General features: G+C 49.5%; 1 protein-coding gene across 2 annotated transcripts in view; it reads left to right on the top strand.

Moving 5' to 3' along the window:
* The first annotated feature begins 1,838 nt into the window (after positions 1 to 1,838).
* Positions 1,839 to 18,634, top strand: part of LOC143287950 (uncharacterized) — a 28,198-nt gene continuing 11,402 nt past the window's right edge. Inside the window, exons 1-4 of one of the 2 annotated variants that reach the window (XM_076596192.1) lie at positions 1,839 to 2,572; positions 10,977 to 11,638; positions 13,161 to 13,527; positions 17,497 to 17,645. In XM_076596192.1, the coding sequence (XP_076452307.1) occupies positions 10,979 to 11,638; positions 13,161 to 13,527; positions 17,497 to 17,645 (1,176 nt within the window). In that variant the 5' untranslated portion in view covers positions 1,839 to 2,572; positions 10,977 to 10,978. Of the gene's footprint in view, positions 2,580 to 10,976; positions 11,639 to 13,160; positions 13,528 to 17,496; positions 17,646 to 18,634 lie in introns of both variants that reach the window. The other variant, XM_076596191.1, reaches the window with a different exon arrangement.

The raw sequence follows: 18,634 nt of genomic DNA, 5'->3' as shown, positions 1-18,634 counted from the left end.
CTGGTCAGGCATCTGCCTCGCAGATGTGGTGTAGCGAATATGGATTTGTCTGAACGCAGTGACGCCTCCTTCAGAAATTGAAACTGAAACTGAAAGCACACACAGGCAGTCATGGACAGGACGTGGGTAGGGGTTGACACTGGTGGTGGGCAGGAAGGGGTAGGTGTTGACAGTGGTGGTGGGCAGGAAGGAGTAGGGGACAGTGGTGGTGGGCAGAAAGGGGTAGGGGTTGACAGTGGTGGTGGGCAGGAAGGAGTAGGGGACAGTGGTGGTGGGCAGAAAGGGGTAGGGGTTGACAGTGGTGGTGGGCAGAAAGGGGTAGGGGTTGACAGTGGTGGTGGGCAGGAAGGGGAAGGGGTTGACAGTGGTGGTGGGCAGGAAGGAGTAGGGGACAGTGGTGGTGGGCAGAAAGGGGTAGGGGACAGTGGTGGTGGGCAGGAAGGGGTAGGGGTTGACAGTGGTGGTGGGCAGGAAGGGGTAGGGGTTGACAGGTGGGCAGGAAGGGGTAGGGGACAGTGGTGTTGGGCAGGAAGGGGTAGGGGTTGACAGTGGTGGTGGGCAGGAAGGGGTAGGGGTTGACAGTGGTGGTGGGCAGGAAGGGGTAGGGGTTGACAGTGGTGGTGGGCAGGAAGGGGTAGGGGTTGACAGTGGTGGTGGGCAGGAAGGGGTAGGGGACAGTGGTGGTGGGCAGAAAGGGGTAGGGGTTGACAGTGGTGGTGGGCAGAAAGGGGTAGGGGTTGACAGTGGTGGTGGGCAGGAAGGGGTAGGGGACAGTGGTGGTGGGCAGAAAGGGGTAGGGGTTGACAGTGGTGGTGGGCAGGAAGGAGTAGGGGTTGACAGTGGTGGTGGGCAGGAAGGGGTAGGGGTTGACAGTGGTGGTGGGCAGGAAGGGGTAGGGGTTGACAGTGGTGGTGGGTGGAAAGGGGTAGGGGTTGACAGGTGGGCAGGAAGGGGTAGGGGTTGACAGTGGTGGTGGGCAGGAAGGAGTAGGGGTTGACAGTGGTGGTGGGCAGGAAGGGGTAGGGGTTGACAGTGGTGGTGGGCAGAAAGGGGTAGGGGTTGACAGGTGGGCAGGAAGGGGTAGGGGACAGTGGTGGTGGGCAGAAAGGGGTAGGGGTTGACAGTGGTGGTGGGCAGAAAGGGGTAGGGGTTGACAGTGGTGGTGGGCAGGAAGGGGTAGGGGACAGTGGTGGTGGGCAGAAAGGGGTAGGGGTTGACAGTGGTGGTGGGCAGGAAGGGGTAGGGGACAGTGGTGGTGGGCAGAAAGGGGTAGGGGTTGACAGTGGTGGTGGGCAGAAAGGGATAGGGGTTGACAGGTGGGCAGGAAGGGGTAGGGGTTGACAGTGGTGGTGGGTAGAAAGGGGTAGGGGTTGACAGTGGTGGTGGGTAGAAAGGGGTAGGGGTTGACAGTGGTGGTGGGCAGAAAGGGGTAGGGGTTGACAGGTGGGCAGAAAGGGGTAGGGGTTGACAGTGGTGGTGGGCAGTAAGGGGTAGGGGTTGACAGTGGTGGTGGGCAGTAAGGAGTAGGGGTTGACAGTGGTGGTGGGCAGGAAGGGGTAGGGGACAGTGGTGGTGGGTGGAAAGGGGTAGGGGTTGACAGGTGGGCAGAAAGGGGTAGGGGTTGACAGTGGTGGTGGGCAGGAAGGGGTAGGGGTTGACAGGTAGGCAGGAAGGGGTAGGGGTTGACAGTGGTGGTGGGCAGTAAGGAGTAGGGGTTGACAGTGGTGGTGGGCAGGAAGGGGTAGGGGACAGTGGTGGTGGGTGGAAAGGGGTAGGGGTTGCAAGCGATCTATTCAATAACCCCGTCCACTTTTACTGTCGGCAAAGACAACCGCAGGAACGTGAAAGCTTGTGTGTGTATGTGTGTGTGTGTGTGTGTGTGTGTGTGGACATGTCTAAAAATGCTCACAAAATGGCGATACAGTCCCAAACACAGTGTCAGTCAACTGCTTTAAAAAGATATTGACGTCACCACGACATGCACAGCCCCTGCCACACACACTGACACACTCACACACAAACACACACACACACACACAAACACACACACACACACACAGTGAGACAGTGGGTGCAGGCAGGAAGGGGTGGAAGGGAGGGGTGGGGGTGCAAGCGATCTGTTCAACTACCCAGACCTCACACTGGTGTCGCTGTCAGTAAAGACAACAGCAACAAGAACGTTTGTGCAGTCTGCCTTCGCTCCCTAATCACAGGGGCAAGACAGATTGCGCAATCCGCCCGCATACTGTGTTTACTACTACCCAGCTAAGACAGGCTTCACCTACCATCTACCCAGCCAAGACAGGCTTCGTCTACCATTTACCCAGCCAAGACAGGATTCATCTACCCACCAAGACAGCCTTCATCTACCATCTACCAACCAAGACAGGCTTCATCAACCCACCAAGACAGCCTTCATCTACCATCTACCCAACCAAGACAACCTTCATCTACCATCTACCCAACCAAGACAGGCTTCGTCTACCATCTACCAACCAAGACAGACTTCATCTACCCAACCAGCATAAGTCCTTTCCTTCCTTGTTGGTGGACTGGGAGGTCAGGTCGTGAGGTCAGAGGTCAGTTTTGGTCACTGTGTGAAAGGTTTTCCGTTCAGTTGTGGTCACTGTGCTGCTGGTTGTGTGTGCATGTGTTTAACGTGTTTCACTTCCTTGTTCAAATTCCGTCTGTGCTTGATCTGGGTTTCCTGTGTGCTCAGGTTTGTAATGTTATTGGCATGACTGTGTGAGCTGAAAACATTGAGTTGTTTAGCGTGATGTGCCGCTGTCTGTGGCGTGATGAGTTGTTTAGCGTGATGTGCCGCTGTCTGCGGTGTGATGAGTTGTTTAGCGTGATGTGCCGCTGTCTGCGGTGTGATGAGTTGTTTAGCGTGATGTGCCGCTGTCTGCGGTGTGATGAGTTGTTTAGCGTGATGTGCCGCTGTCTGCGGTGTGATGAGTTGTTTAGCGTGATGTGCCGCTGTTTGCGGTGTGATGAGTTGTTTAGCGTGATGTGCCGCTGTCTGCGGTGTGATGAGTTGTTTAGCGTGATGTGCCGCTGTCTGCGGTGTGATGAGTTGTTTAGCGTGATGTGCCGCTGTCTGCGGTGTGATGAGTTGTTTAGCGTGATGTGCCGCTGTCTGCGGTGTGATGAGTTGTTTAGCGTGATGTGCCGCTGTCTGTGGTGTGATGAGTTGATGGGGCTCATTCATTCATTGTTCATAAATTTGCCTGTTCAGCTCTCTATCGGATTATCTATTCATCTATATACCTGTAGGTCTCTTTGTCTGTCTGTCTGTCTGTCTATTTAGTATATTTACATGCGTTTTTTCTTCTTCTTTTTTCATGGGTCCTCCACCCCTCCAAGTTTTTCCATGGGTCCTCCACCACTCCAACTTTTTCCATGGGTCCCCTCCAACTTTTTCCATGGGTCCCCTCCAACTTTTTCCATGGGTCCTCCACCCCTCCACCCTCCAATTTTTTCCATGGGTCCTCCACCCCTCCAACTTTTTCCATGGGTCCTCCACCCCTCCAATTTTTTCCATGGGTCCTCCACCCTCCAACTTTTTTTCATGGGTCCTCCACCCCTCCAACTTTTTTCATGGGTCATCCACCCCTCCAACTTTTTCCATGGGTCCTCCACCCCTCCAACTTTTTCCATGGGTCCTCCACCCCTCCAATTTTTTCCATGGGTCCTCCACCCTCCAACGTTTTTCATGGGTCATCCACCCCTCCAACGTTTTCCATGGGTCCTCCACCCCTCCACCCCCCAACTTTTTCCATGGGTCCTCCACCCCTCCACCCTCCAACTTTTTCCATGGGTCCTCCACCCTCCAACTTTTACCATGGGTCCTCCACCCCTCCAACTTTTTCCATGGGTCCTCCACCCCTCCACCCCCAAACTTTTTCCATGGGTCCTCCACCCTCCAACTTTTTCCATGGGTCCTCCACCCCTCCACCCCCCAACTTTTTCCATGGGTCCTCCACCCCTCCAACCTTTTCCATGGGTCCTCCACCCCTCCAACTTTTTTCATGGGTCCTCCACCCCTCCAACCTTTTCCATGGGTCCTCCACCCCTCCACCCCCCAACTTTTTCCATGGGTCCTCCACCCCCCAACTTTTTCCATGGGTCCTCCACCCCTCCACCCTCCAACTTTTTCCATGGGTCCTCTCCTATTTAACCATTTTTGACTCACTTGTGTAAACAACGTGGGTCTATGTTTTAACCCGGTGTTCAGTTGTCTGTGTGTGTGTGTGTGTGTGTGTGTGTGTGTCCGTGGTAAACTTTAACATTGACATTTTCTCTGCAAATACTTTGTCAGTTGACTCCAAATTAGGCATAAAAATAGGAAAAATTCAGTTCTTTCCAGTCATCTTGCTTAAAACAATATTGCACCTCTGGGATGGGCACAAAAAATAAAAAATGAAGCCTAATTATATGCAAACTGCATTTACTGTTATAGTTATATTTTTTGTATTCTCTAAACTTGGCACTTTGATCTGATATTCTGACCCAACAACAAGAGCAGTCATTATTATCATTTTTTTGTTCAAACAGGAACTTCTTTTGCTAAGCATGGAAGTTTTATTTATTTTGCAAACGTTTTGGTGCAGATAGTAACAAAGGAAAATTACTCTGTAATTAATGCTAGGGGACTTAATTCGCTTTAAACTGATCTTTCTCATCTTAAACATTACATTTTGAAATTATACTCTATGCATAAAAAGCTTGGATTTTTTTAAAGTGTATCACAAGTGAGTCTTGAAGGCCTTGCCTCTCTTGTCTTTTTTGTTTTCTTTCTTTTATATGTGATAGCGTTGGTGGTGAGTGTCTTACAATTTATTGTTTTGAGATTTTTAAGAATTACAACATCATTGCTCACAGCACCAAGTTGTAACAAGGTACACTTGGTGGTATAGGGTTGTGGTTTAGGGATGGATTTAAGAACTGAATAAAAGAATTAAAACATTAAAGGGATTAATTTTGGATCAATCTTGTGATGGATCTATATCCTGTCAGCAACGCCACTTTTGTAGCTGTGTACCCGAGTGTATCATCATAATAAGGGGTACTGTACATAAGAACTAACTGAATGATTTACTTTGGATAAAAGGATAGACAATAACCCCCCACACAGGCTAGGAACATATAGAGGCCAGTCACAAAAGGGTTTTTCTATTGTTTTAAATAAAACAGTTATGAGAAGATAAAGAGAAGAAGAAGAGATAAAACAGTGCCTGATAAGACACAACAAACAATTGTCATTAATCACTTCATGTCAGCACAAGTGAACAGTAAAGCACAGTAAATGGAAAGACTACCACTCAGTTTGGGATAAGCAACAACATAAGATAATTTCTTCAGTTTAACGTCTATTCACTATAAGTGTTTTTAGATGGAACATAAGATGAGATAATACATATGTGTGAAGACCAAACACTGACATCAAATGACATTACTAATACATTTAAACAGTGCTGATAAAGTGATTGAAGCTATGCTGATTTAGTAACAGTATAGATTAGGTAAAGCTTATACTGTGTCAAAGCGATTGAAAGGAATCAGTTCATCATGCAACACTATACTGGAATAAGCCGTATAGGAGAGGGCATGTTAACTAAATTACAATTAACAGACTGATACATATCAGGTGGTTTTAACCAATAGCTGATATCGCTACAACACTATCTTGTAATCACCACAACAGAAAACTACACACATCTTAGAGTACTGAGAATCAGTGAAACACTGTAGCAGTATAACTGATATCAGCATGTGAAATACTACATGAATAATAAACAAGACAATAGAATTGGTGGATTCGATATAATACTGCCAAACTGAAGGACTGGATGGCAAGTCAGTGCACAACACAAAAGTTGAAAGAACTGTCATGGCTTAACCATTAAGTGGTGAATGAACCTACACAAGTAATCCATTGCATCAAAGCCAAATATCAACATAACTAAGCTTGTGCTCAACATTTAAATCTCCTCTGCTGAAGCGGGACAAGTAACCTAACCTTCAGTGACAGCAGATGAGAAAGAATGCATCAGCCACTAGAACATTCTGGAACAAACTATCAGTGTCCAGAGACGTCATTGACTGTGATGTTAAGAAAAATTAAATGGAACACTGCTACGAGCATATGACAACATGGCGATTTTCTAGATCAATCATAGCCAAGCTGCGACTACATGTCAAAGCAATAACAGAACATAGCAATATCAACATACTCATATGAACACAAGTACTGTATAGAAGAATACAATTTACAAATCATCAGCACATTCAACACACTGTACTTAAGTGATATGGCTATGACACCAGCTGTTGTGGGAACACACACACAACACACACTGCTTGCTACACACACACACACACACACACACACACACACAGAGAGAGAGAGAGAGAGAGAGAGCGGCTCTGGCCATTGAGTGCCCAGGTGGAAAGTGACCAGTGATCACCCACTCCATCAATTTATGCAAGTTAAGCAAACTGCAATGAGGCTAGCGTGGCCTGTGAAGCAAAATGTCCCCAATCAGGCTAAATCTGATAACAATTGTGTTTGTTTCAAGGTGTTCAGTGATAGATTTCTAAATGATTCCTGAACTGATCTATGTTGGATAGAACACAAAAGAAACAGCTCAACACCTACTTTCTAATGAGTATAAAATGAAGTGTTGAGTATTTAAGATGAATTTATAATCTTAATTTTTAAGTCAGCTGAAAAGGGTCAGTTTTAGCGAGCTAGCTGAAAATTACAAACTGTGTTAAATCAGTCTAACATAGGCAAACGTAAAGGAAATAGATTTAAAGATGGAATTGCAACGATTCTGCCAGTATATAATACTTGCAGTTTACTGATCTGACAAAAGATATATTAATTAAATACTGTGCAGCAGAAACACAGATTCCAGCTCACCCAATGGTTGTGGAGTGGTTGTGTGGTGAGAAGGACAAAATGACGTAAGCTTAGTGTCAGTTGAAATCTTTAGACTGATGAATGATTAAAGTGAAAGCAAGTATGCTTCCAACCGAGTAAAATGTGTGTGTAAGCACAACAAATATACTACATTGAACGTTACAGAGACTTGATTTAATAGATGTTTAGAGAATACGTTTAGAATGGGCTTTGCATCAAACTGGGAATGGTGTCACACATTCTGTGTGAGTCATTGAAGACTGGTAAATTAGTTGCGAAAAAAGTGCCTGCTATAGGTCATGCATGAAGCAGTATTTTGAAGCCTGAGCTGAGCACTCGGCTACATAAAATTTCCCCTCCTTTTTTCCCTCCAACATCTCTTCAATGAAATCAATATACAACACAAAATGACACTATAATTTAATAACAAAGAGTGGAAACTCTCTTCACACACAAGGTACACAACCTCAAGCCAATGCTACTTATGCGACTGATTCAACCAGCACACAAGTGAATAACAGGCACATTGGAATAAACTCAGACACCTCCTCAAAAGGGAAGCTCAGGGCTTGTCCTTATACATTTCAACACTGTGGCTGAACATGCAAAATGAGAAGAAAAAAAAAGTATATCACTGTCTTTAAATCCCTACTGATGGACATTCCCCCCCCCATTCTTTAACGTTTGTAGTTACATGATTGTTTGAAAGTACATACAAGTTGATAGTCATAGCAAGAATGAAAGGAAGAAAAGATCAGATTAAAGAAAGAGAGAGAAAAAGAAAGAAACAGTAGCTTGATGAATGATAGTAAATGTGACCAAGCGTGCTATGCTTGCTCCAAAACTGCTCACACACAGGCTACAGCAGACGACGTTTTCCCTCCTAACCCCTGCACAGAATATGTGACGTCACTCCGCTTACATCATTTTGTCCTCGCCAGATCACCTGCTGACGGCTTGACCAGTGTCGCGTCGCGGTACGTCATTGGCTGAGAAGAAACTTGTGTTTCTGTTCCACCGTAATTAATTAATAACTCTTTTGTCAGATCAGTAAACTACAAGTATTATATACTGGCAGAATCGTCGTAATTCCATCTTTAAATCTATTCCATTTATGTTCGCCTACGTTAAACTGATTTAACGCAGTTTGTAATTTTCAGCGACGAGCTCGTTAAAACTGACCCTGTTCAGGTGACTTAAATTAAGATTATAAATTCATCTTAAATAATCAACACTTCATTTTACACTCATTATAAAGTAGGCATTGAGCTCTTTCTTTTGCAACTTATCCGATGCAAGTCAGTTCAGGAATCATTTAGAAATCTGTCACTGAACACCTTGTAACAAGCACAGTTCTCATCAGATTTCTTCAGATTAGTGACGATCTGGTTTGCAGCCCACGTGATTGTCTGTGTAGTTCGCCTAAACTGTATAAATTGGCCGAGCGGGTGATGAGTGGTCACTTCCACACCCGAGCCAGCCGCGGTCAGCACCTGCTCTCTTTCTCTCTTGCAGTGTAGTGGTCAGTGTTGTTCCCACAACAGTGACACCTCGCTACGTTTTGCTGCACTGCTTTCCTGTAAAAACAGTAGAAAATAAACAATTGAAAGGGCGTCCGCTTTCATATGCTCCTGCCTGCACGGGAACCTGCTATCTTCTACTATTCCTCATTCCACTCCAACCCTACCCTTATCCCCTGTCCTACTTATCCCTATCTCCACTCCACTCCAACCCTACCCTTACCCCGAGTTCATCACATAAAAAACGTTTCTCACTGCATCTTTTCGATCTACAGTTATGGACAGAACAGTTTGATGCATGCAGTCATAACCAGACACGCAGTAAACTGATGGCACTTCACTGTGTTGACAGACTTCCTGACAACAGCAGTCTCAACAGTCCACTGACGAGAATCCATGTAACAGCAAGGTGATAGGATCATACACACGTGCAAGGCTGTGCAGTGTGTATTGTTGTGATGTGCTCAGTTAATCACTTTGAAGGACTGTCCAGAGAAGTAAACAGTTAAAGCCTGATCATATCTTATAAACTGGAAAGGTTATGAGAAAGCAGGAATGCTTTACCAAGAAGAGAAACAGAGGTGTGTGTGTGTGTGTGTGTGTGTGTGTGTGTGCGTGTGTGTGGCTTGCACAGTCTGCCCTCGTTCCTTGATTACAGCAACAAGAAACATTGTGCAGTCCACCCTCATACCGTGTTTAATACTACCCAACCAAGACGTGCTTCATCTACCATCTACCCAACCAAGACGTGCTTCATCTACCATCTACCCAACCAAGACACGCTTCATCTACCATCTACCCAACCAAGACAGGCTTCGTCTACCGTCTACCCAGCCAAGTCAGGCTTCATCTACCCGACCAAGACACGCTTCATCTACCCAACCAAGACACGCTTCATCTACCATCTACCCAACCATGACAGGCTTCATCTACCATCTACCCAACCAAGACAGGCTTCATCTACCATCTACCCAACCAAGACAGGCTTCATCTACCAACCAAGACACGCTTCATCTACCATCTACCCAACCAAGACAGGATTCATCTACCATCTACCCAACCAAGACAAGCTTCATTTACCATCTACCGAACCAAGACACGCTTTATCTAACATCTACCAACCAAGACAGGCTTCATCTACCATCTACCCAACCAAGACACGCTTTATCTACCATCTACCAACCAAGACAGGCTTCATCTACCATCTACCCAACCAAGACACGCTTCATCTACCATCTACCAACCAAGACACGCTTCATCTACCATCTACCCAACCAAGACAGGCTTCATCTACCATCTACCCAACCAAGACAGGATTCATCTCTACCATCTACCCAACCAAGACACGCTTCGTCTACTATCTACCCAACCAAGACAGGCTTCATCTACCATCTACCCATCCAAGACACGCTTCATCTACCATCTACCCAACCAAGACAGGCTTCATCTACCATCTGCCCAACCAAGACACGCTTCATCTACCACCTACCCAACCAAGCACAGGCTTCATCTACCATCTACCCAACCAAGACAGGCTTCATCTACCATCTACCAACCAAGACAGGCTTCATCTACCATCTACCCAACCAAGACAGGATTCATCTCTACCATCTACCCAACCAAGACACGCTTCGTCTACTATCTACCCAACCAAGACAGGCTTCATCTACCATCTACCCATCCAAGACACGCTTCATCTACCATCTACCCAACCAAGACAGGCTTCATCTACCATCTACCCAACCAAGACACGCTTCATCTACCACCTACCCAACCAAGCACAGGCTTCATCTACCATCTACCCAACCAAGACAGGCTTCATCTACCATCTACCAACCAAGACAGGCTTCATCTACCATCTACCCAACCAAGACAGGCTTCATCTACCATCTACCAACCAGCATAAGTCCTTTCCTTCCTTGTTGTTTGACTGGAAGGTCAGGTCGTGAGGTCAGTGCAGGTCAGAGGTAGAGCTGACTGACGGTTATCATCAGGTGCTCATCATTCGTTTCCTCTGTCACTCAATCAGGTTTCAGGCATGCTTACACACACACACACACACACACACACACACACACACACACACACACACGTGTAACATTTTACATGCATAACCATTCTGTTTATTTACCCTACCATGTAGGCTGTCGTACTCGGGGATTGGTTTGGTTTTCGGGGATTGGTTTGGTTTTCGGGGATTGGTTTGGGCTTGCGTGGCAGAAATATTCTAGTTTCCATTACACACTAATAGCCGACAGATTTTCAGGATCTTTCATATACAGACGAAGGGGGTTCAGGCACTAGCAGGTCTGCACACATCTGTTGCCCTGGGAGATGGGAAAAATCTCCACCCTTTACCCACCAGGCGTCGTCACCGGGATTCGACTGCAAGACTCTCAATTTGAAAGTACAATGTTTTAACCAATTGGCTGTTGCGCCCGTCCACACACTTGCTTGCATACAATCTTATGTACGTGTGTGTGTGTGTGTGTGTGTGTGTGTGTGTGTGTGTGTGTGTGTGTGTGCAGACATGGCAAAGGCATCAGCTACCCTGGAGTGTCCTGTCTGCAGTGACATCTACACCAACCCCAAGCTGCTTGGGTGTAATCACATCGTGTGTGGAAAATGTATCACAGACTGGCTGGAAAAGACTAAAGGGAGTGGGGGCTGCCCCCTTTGCCGTGCCCCCATCATGTCCCCCTCCCCCTCCCCCTCCGCCTCCCGTCACCAGTTAGAAGAACTGGTGGACTCCCTGCCCACTGATCTGACCATCATGGCGAAGGTGGCGAACCTCAAGCTGCTCAGCAGTCGCCATGTGTGCATGTACTGCGACAACAACACCCCCGCCTCGTCCTTCTGTCTGCAGTGCAGCATGAAGCTCTGCAAGGCTTGTGTCAAGGGACACAAGAAAATCCCCTCCCTCAAGAACCACGATATAGAACAGCTGGACAGTCTGACGTCAGAGCGACTGGCTGAGGTGACCAGGTCCTGTTGTAAGACCCACGAGGACAGGCTGGCGGAGCTTTACTGCTGCGATCACCAAGAGCTGATGTGCACGGTGTGCGCCACGAGCAGCCACCGGGGCTGCTCAGAGGTGATGGCCATCAGAGAGGCAGCCATGGAGAAGAGGGAGCACTTGAGAAGAGAGGCACAGAGGCTGAGGGAGGAGGAGGCAAGGATGAAAGCAAAGGTGTGTGGAGCTTGTTACGTTGCTGTATCTCCCTCCTCCTCCTCCTTCTTCTTCTCTCGTCCTCCTCCTCAACCTCCTCCTCCTTCTTCTTCTCTCCTCCTCCTTCTCTCCTCCTCAACCTCCTCCTCCTTCTTCTCTCCTCCTCCTCCTTCTTCTCTCCTCCTCCTCCTCCTTCTTCTTCTCTCCTTCTCTCCTCCTCAACCTCCTCCTCCTTCTTCTTCTCTCCTCCCCCTCCTCCTTCTCTCCTCCTCAGCCTCCTCCTCCTTCTTCTTCTCTCCTCCCCCTCCTTCTTCTCTCCTCCTCCTCCTTCTTCTTCTTCTCTCCTTCTCTCCTCCTCAACCTCCTCCTTCTTCTCTCCTCCTCCTCCTTCTTCTCTCCTCCTCCTCCTTCTTCTTCTTCTCTCCTTCTCTCCTCCTCAACCTCCTCCTCCTTCTTCTTCTCTCCTCCCCCTCCTCCTTCTCCTTCTCTCCTCCTCAGCCTCCTCCTCCTTCTTCTTCTCTCCTCCCCCTCCTCCTTCTCCTTCTCTCCTCCTCAACCTCCTCCTCCTTCTTCTTCTCTCCTCCTCAACCTCCTTCTTCTTCTCTCCTCCCCCTCCTCCTTCTTCTTCTCTCCTCCTCAACCTCCTCCTCCTTCTTCTCTCCTCCTCCTCCTCCTTCTTCTTCTTCTCTCCTCCTCCTCCTCCTTCTCCTTCTCTCCTCCTCAACCTCCTCCTCCTTCTTCTCTCCTCCCCCTCCTCCTTCTCCTTCTCTCCTCCTCAACCTCCTCCTCCTTCTTCTTCTCTCCTCCCCCTCCTCCTTCTCCATCTCTCCTCCTCAACCTCCTCCTCCTTCTTCTTCTCTCCTCCCCCTCCTCCTTCTCCATCTCTCCTCCTCAACCTCCTCCTCCTTCTTCTTCTCTCCTCCCCCTCCTCCTTCTCCATCTCTCCTCCTCAACCTCCTCCTCCTTCTCCTTCTCTCCTCCTCAACCTCCTTCTTCTTCTCTCCTCCTCAACCTCCTTCTTCTTCTCTCCTCCCCCTCCTCCTCCTTCTTCTCTCCTCCTCAACCTCCTCCTCCTTCTTCTTCTCTCCTCCTCCTCCTTCTTCTCTCCTCCTCCTCCTTCTTCTCTCCTCCTCCTTCTTCTTCTTCTCTCCTCCTCCTTCTCTCTTCCTCCTCCTCCTCCTTCTTCTCTCCTCCTCCTTCTTCTTCTTCTCTCCTCCTCCTTCTCTCCTCCTCCTCCTCCTCCTTCTTCTCTCCTCCCCCTCCTCCTCCTTCTTCTCTCCTCCTCCTTCTTTTTCTTTTCTCCTCCTCCTTCTCTCTTCCTCCTCCTCCTCCTTCTTCTTCTCTCCTTCTCCTCCTTCTTCTCTCCTCCTCCTCAACCTTCTCCTCCTCCTCCTCAACCTCCTCCTCCTCCTCCTCTTCATCTTCCCTAGTGTTCTTCATCAATGTACTTGTCAGTACCCTTGTCTCACAACTTGTCTTCATACAGACTGTAGAAGTGGGAAAGAGGAAGGGAAGAGTCAGAGAGTGCATGTGTTTGCTGCAGACGGAGAAGCAGAAAGCCAGGCTGGCAGTCATGAGGGCCAAAGCCAACAGGAAGTTTGACGACCTGCGGCGGTGCGTGGAGAGGCGATGTCAGGAGGTCAACGACCTGATCCAGGCTGAGGAAGAGCAGCTGGCTCTGCCCCAGCAGAACCACGTGAGAGCGGCCGCCCTGTCCCAGGCTGCAGTTCTGGACAGCCTGGTGGGGGAGGCACCAGACGACGCCCTGCTGGACATGGGGAAAGCAATGACCTCCAGACTCCATGACCTTCAGCAACAGGCCGCAGCAACAGATCTGGTCCAGGGCCCAGCTGACGTCACTGTGGATTCCCAGAAACTGACTGAAGTGACGTCAGCCATCGCCAAGCTGGGTAAGTTGAGGTCTGTCCACATGTCTGTGACCTGTAAGTTGAGGTCTATCCACATGTCTGTGACCTGTAAGCTGAGGTCTGACCACATGTCTGTGACCTCTAAGTTGAGGTCTGACCACATGTCCTTGACCTGTAAGTTGAGGTCTGACCACATGTCCTTGACCTGTAAGTTGAGGTCTGACCACATGTCTGTGACCTGTAAGTTGATGTCTGACCACATGTCCTTGACCTGTAAGTTGAGGTCTGACCACATGTCTGTGACCTGTAAGTTGAGGTCTGACCACATGTCCTTGACCTGTAAGTTGATGTCTGTCCACATGTCCTTGACCTGTAAGTTGAGGTCTGACCACATGTCTGTGACCTGTAAGTTGAGGTCTGACCACATGTCCTTGACCTGTAAGTTGAGGTCTGACCACATGTCCTTGACCTGTAAGTTGATGTCTGACCACATGTCCTTGACCTGTAAGTTGATGTCTGACCACATGTCTGTGACCTGTAAGTTGAGGTCTGACCACATGTCTGTGACCTGTAAGTTGATGTCTGTCCACATGTCCTTGACCTGTAAGTTGAGGTCTGACCACATGTCTGTGACCTATAAGTTGAGGTCTGACCACATGTCCTTGACCTGTAAGTTGAGGTCTGACCACATGTCTGTGACCTGTAAGTTGAGGTCTGACCACATGTCTTTGACAGTAAGTTGAGGTCTGACCACATGTCCTTGACCTGTAAGCTGAGGTCTGACCACATGTCCTTGACCTGTAAGCTGAGGTCTGACCACATGTCCTTGACCCGTCAACTCTTTCAGGGGAATGTTGTTCTGTGGTTCAGATGACTGCGGGGTGCAAGTGGGTCTGGGTGTTCTGGAAATCCGTTGAACGGTGGTGTTCAAATGAGCAAAACTCCACTTCCTGTTTCATCTGTGTGGTGTTCTGTTACATCACTGTGCCCCGTGTGGTGTTCTGTTACATCACTGTGCCCTGTGTGGTGTTCTGTTACATCACTGTGCCCTGTGTGGTGTTCTGTTACATCACTGTGCCCCGTGTGGTGTTCTGTTACATCACTGTGCCCTGTGTGGTGTTCTGTTACATCACTGTGCCCTGTGTGGTCTGTGTGGTGTTCTGTTACATCACTGTGCCCTGTGTCCCCTGTGTAGTGTTCTGTTACATCACTGTGCCCTGTGTGGTGTTCTGTTACATCACTGTGCCCTGTGTGGTGTTCTGTTACATCACTGTGCCCTGTGTGCCCTGTGTGGTGTTCTGTTACATCACTGTGCCCTGTGTGGTGTTCTGTTACATCACTGTGCCCTGTGTGCCCTGTGTGGTGTTCTGTTACATCAATGTGCCCTGTGTGCCCTGTGTGGTGTTCTGTTACATCACTGTGCCCTGTGTGGTGTTCTGTTACATCACTGTGCCCTGTGTGCCCTGTGTGGTGTTCTGTTACATCACTGTGCCCTGTGTGCCCTGTGTGGTGTTCTGTTACATCAATGTGCCCTGTGTGCCCTGTGTGGTGTTCTGTTACATCACTGTGCCCTGTGTGCCCTGTGTGGTGTTCTGTTACATCAATGTGCCCTGTGTGCCCTGTGTGGTGTTCTGTTACACCACTGTGCCCTGTGTGCCCTGTGTGGTGTTCTGTTACATCACTGTGCCCTGTGTGGTGTTCTGTTACATCACTGTGCCCTGTGTGGTGTTCTGTTACATCACTGTGCCCTGTGTGCCCTGTGTGGTGTTCTGTTACATCACTGTGCCCTGTGTGGTGTTCTGTTACATCACTGTGCCCTGTGTGGTGTTCTGTTACATCACTGTGCCCTGTGTGCCCTGTGTGGTGTTCTGTTACATCACTGTGCCCGGTGTGGTGTTCTGTTACATCACTGTGCCCCGTGTGCCCTGTGTGGTGTTCTGTTACATCACTGTGCCCTGTGTGGTGTTCTGTTACATCACTGTGCCCCGTGTGCCCTGTGTGGTGTTCTGTTACATCACTGTGCCCTGTGTGCCCTGTGTTCTGTTACATCACTGTGCCCTGTGTGCCCTGTGTGGTGTTCTGTTCCATCACTGTGCCCTGTGTGGTGTTCTGTTACATCACTGTGCCCTGTGTGCCCTGTGTGGTGTTCTGTTACATCACTGTGCCCCGTGTGGTGTTCTGTTACATCACTGTGCCCCGTGTGGTGTTCTGTTACATCACTGTGCCCTGTGTGGTGTTCTGTTACATCACTGTGCCCTGTGTGGTGTTCTGTTACATCACTGTGCCCCGTGTGGTGTTCTGTTACATCACTGTGCCCTGTGTGGTGTTCTGTTACATCACTGTGCCCTGTGTGGTGTTCTGTTACATCACTGTGCCCCGTGTGGTGTTCTGTTACATCACTGTGCCCTGTGTGCCCTGTGTGGTGTTCTGTTTTATCGCTGAACTCTGACAGCCTGATGCTGGGCACATGTTCGTTGTGGAGGCTGACGTCAGGAACGTGTGGGGGTTGTCTGGACTGTTGACAGCCGTGTGGGGGTTGTCTGGACTGTTGACAGCTGTGAGGGGGTTGTCTGGACTGTGGACAGCTGTGTGGGGGTTGTCTGGACTGTGGACAGCTGTGAGGGGGTTGTCTGGACTGTGGACAGCTGTGAGGGGGTTGTCTGGACTGTGGACAGCTGTGAGGGGGTTGTCTGGACTGTTGACAGCCGTGTGGGGGTTGTCTGGACTGTTGACAGCCGTGTGGGGGTTGTCTGGACTGTTGACAGCCGTGTGGGGGTTGTCTGGACTGTGGACAGCTGTGAGGGGGTTGTCTGGACTGTTGACAGCCGTGAGGGGGTTGTCTGGACTGTTGACAGCCGTGTGGGGGTTGTCTGGACTGTGGACAGCTGTGAGGGGGTTGTCTGGACTGTGGACAGCTGTGTGGGGGTTGTCTGGACTGTCGACAGCTGGTGTGTGTTCATTGTGGACTGTCTTGCCACTTGTTTCCCACTTACTCTGTTACCTCCTGACGTGTGAGGAAGCAGCAGACACTGACGTGGTGTGTTACCTCCTGACGTGTGAGGAAGCAGCAGACACTGACGTGTTGTTACCTCCTGACGTGTGAGGAAGCAGTAGACACTGACGTGTTGTTACCTCCTGACGTGTGAGGAAGCAGCAGACACTGACGTGTTGTTACCTCCTGACGTGTGAGGAAGCAGCAGACACTGGCGTGTTGTGTTACCTCCTGACGTGTGAGGAAGCAGCAGACACTGACGTGTTGTGTTACCTCCTGACGTGTGAGGAAGCAGCAGACACTGGCGTGTTGTGTTACCTCCTGTCGTGTGAGGAAGCAGCAGACACTGACGTGTTGTGTTACCTCCTGTCGTGTGAGGAAGCAGCAGACACTGGCGTGTTGTGTTACCTCCTGACGTGTGAGGAAGCAGCAGACACTGGCGTGTTGTGTTACCTCCTGTCGTGTGAGGAAGCAGCAGACACTGACGTGTTGTGTTACCTCCTGACGTGTGAGGAAGCAGCAGACACTGGCGTGTTGTGTTACCTCCTGACGTGTGAGGAAGCAGCAGACACTGGCGTGTTGTGTTACCTCCTGACGTGTGAGGAAGCAGCAGACACTGACGTGTTGTTACCTCCTGACGTGTGAGGAAGCAGCAGACACTGACGTGTTGTGTTACCTCCTGACGTGTGAGGAAGCAGCAGACACTGGCGTGTTGTGTTACCTCCTGACGTGTGAGGAAGCAGCAGACACTGGCGTGTTGTGTTACCTCCTGACGTGTGAGGAAGCAGCAGACACTGACGTGGTGTGTTACCTCCTGACGTGTGAGGAAGCAGCAGACACTGGCGTGTTGTGTTACCTCCTGTCGTGTGAGGAAGCAGCAGACACTGGCGTGTTGTGTTACCTCCTGTCGTGTGAGGAAGCAGCAGACACTGGCGTGTTGTGTTACCTCCTGACGTGTGAGGAAGCAGCAGACACTGGCGTGTTGTCCATGCTGTGGAGGCTGTTGTCTCTGTGGACAGGAACCAGATCTGCCAGATCCCAGCCACCCCCACCACGCCCACCACCCTCACCTTCAGGCACCAAGCCCAGGGGGACGGCTCTGGCCAGAGTCTTGAAGAAGGGGGACAGGGTGAAACTGAACCCAGACCTGCCCTGCTGGAATTCTAAAGTAAGACTGTTGTGTGATGTGTTGTAACATGATGTAGCTATGTCAGTGTCAGACTGTTGTGTGATATGTTGTAACATGATGTTGTCATAGCTATGTCAGTGTAGAACTGATATGTGATTTGTTGTCAACATGATGTTGTCATACTATGTCAGTGTAGAACTGTTGTGTGATGTGTTGTCAATATGATGTTGTCCTAGCTATGTCAGTGTCAGACTGTTGTGTGATGTGTTGTCAACATGATGTTGTCATAGCTATGTCAGTGTCAGACTGATGTGTGATGTGTTGTCAACATGATGTTGTCATAGCTATGTCAGTGTCAGACTGATGTGTGATGTGTTGTCAACATGATGTTGTCATAGCTATGTCAGTGTCAGACTGCTGTTCGTCAGTGAATGACGTGTGGATTTCAAAGTTGTTTTGAGGTCGTGTTGTGTGGAACTGCGTGCTGTTTAGGAAAGGCGGTTTGAAAACAAAGGAGGGAGGGGAGGAAGGGAAGGAGGAAGGGAGGGAGAGAGGAAGGAAGGGAGGAAGGAGGGAGGGAGGAAAGAAGGGAGGGAGGAAAGAAGGGAGGGAGGGAGGAAGGAAGGGAGGGAGAGAGGAAGGGAAGGAGGAAGGAAGGGAGGGAGGGAGGAAGGAAGGGAGGAAGGGAGGGAGGGAGGGAGGGAGAGAGGAAGGGAAGGAGGAAGGGAGGGAGGGAGGGAGGAAGGGAGGGAGGGAGGGAGGGAGGAAGGGAGGAAGGAGGGAGGGAGGAAAGAAGGGAGGGAGGGAGGAAGGAAGGGAGGGAGGGAGGAAGGAAGGGAGGAAGGGAGGGAGGGAGGAAGGGAGGGAGGGAGGAAGAGAGGGAGGGAGAGAGGAAGGGAGGGAGGGAGGGAGGGAGGGAGGAAGGGAGGGAGGGAGGAAGGGAGGGAGGAAGGAAGGAAGGGAGGAAGGGAGGGAGGGAGGAAGGGATGGTGTGGAAAAGATTTTTTTTAAATGTAGGGAGGTGTGCT

The sequence above is a fragment of the Babylonia areolata genome, chromosome 12 (assembly GCF_041734735.1).
Source record: "Babylonia areolata isolate BAREFJ2019XMU chromosome 12, ASM4173473v1, whole genome shotgun sequence".
Lineage (NCBI taxonomy): Eukaryota > Metazoa > Mollusca > Gastropoda > Neogastropoda > Buccinidae > Babylonia > Babylonia areolata.
The sequence above is the reverse complement of the archived record's forward strand: the minus strand, read 5'-3'. Positions and strand labels throughout refer to the sequence as shown.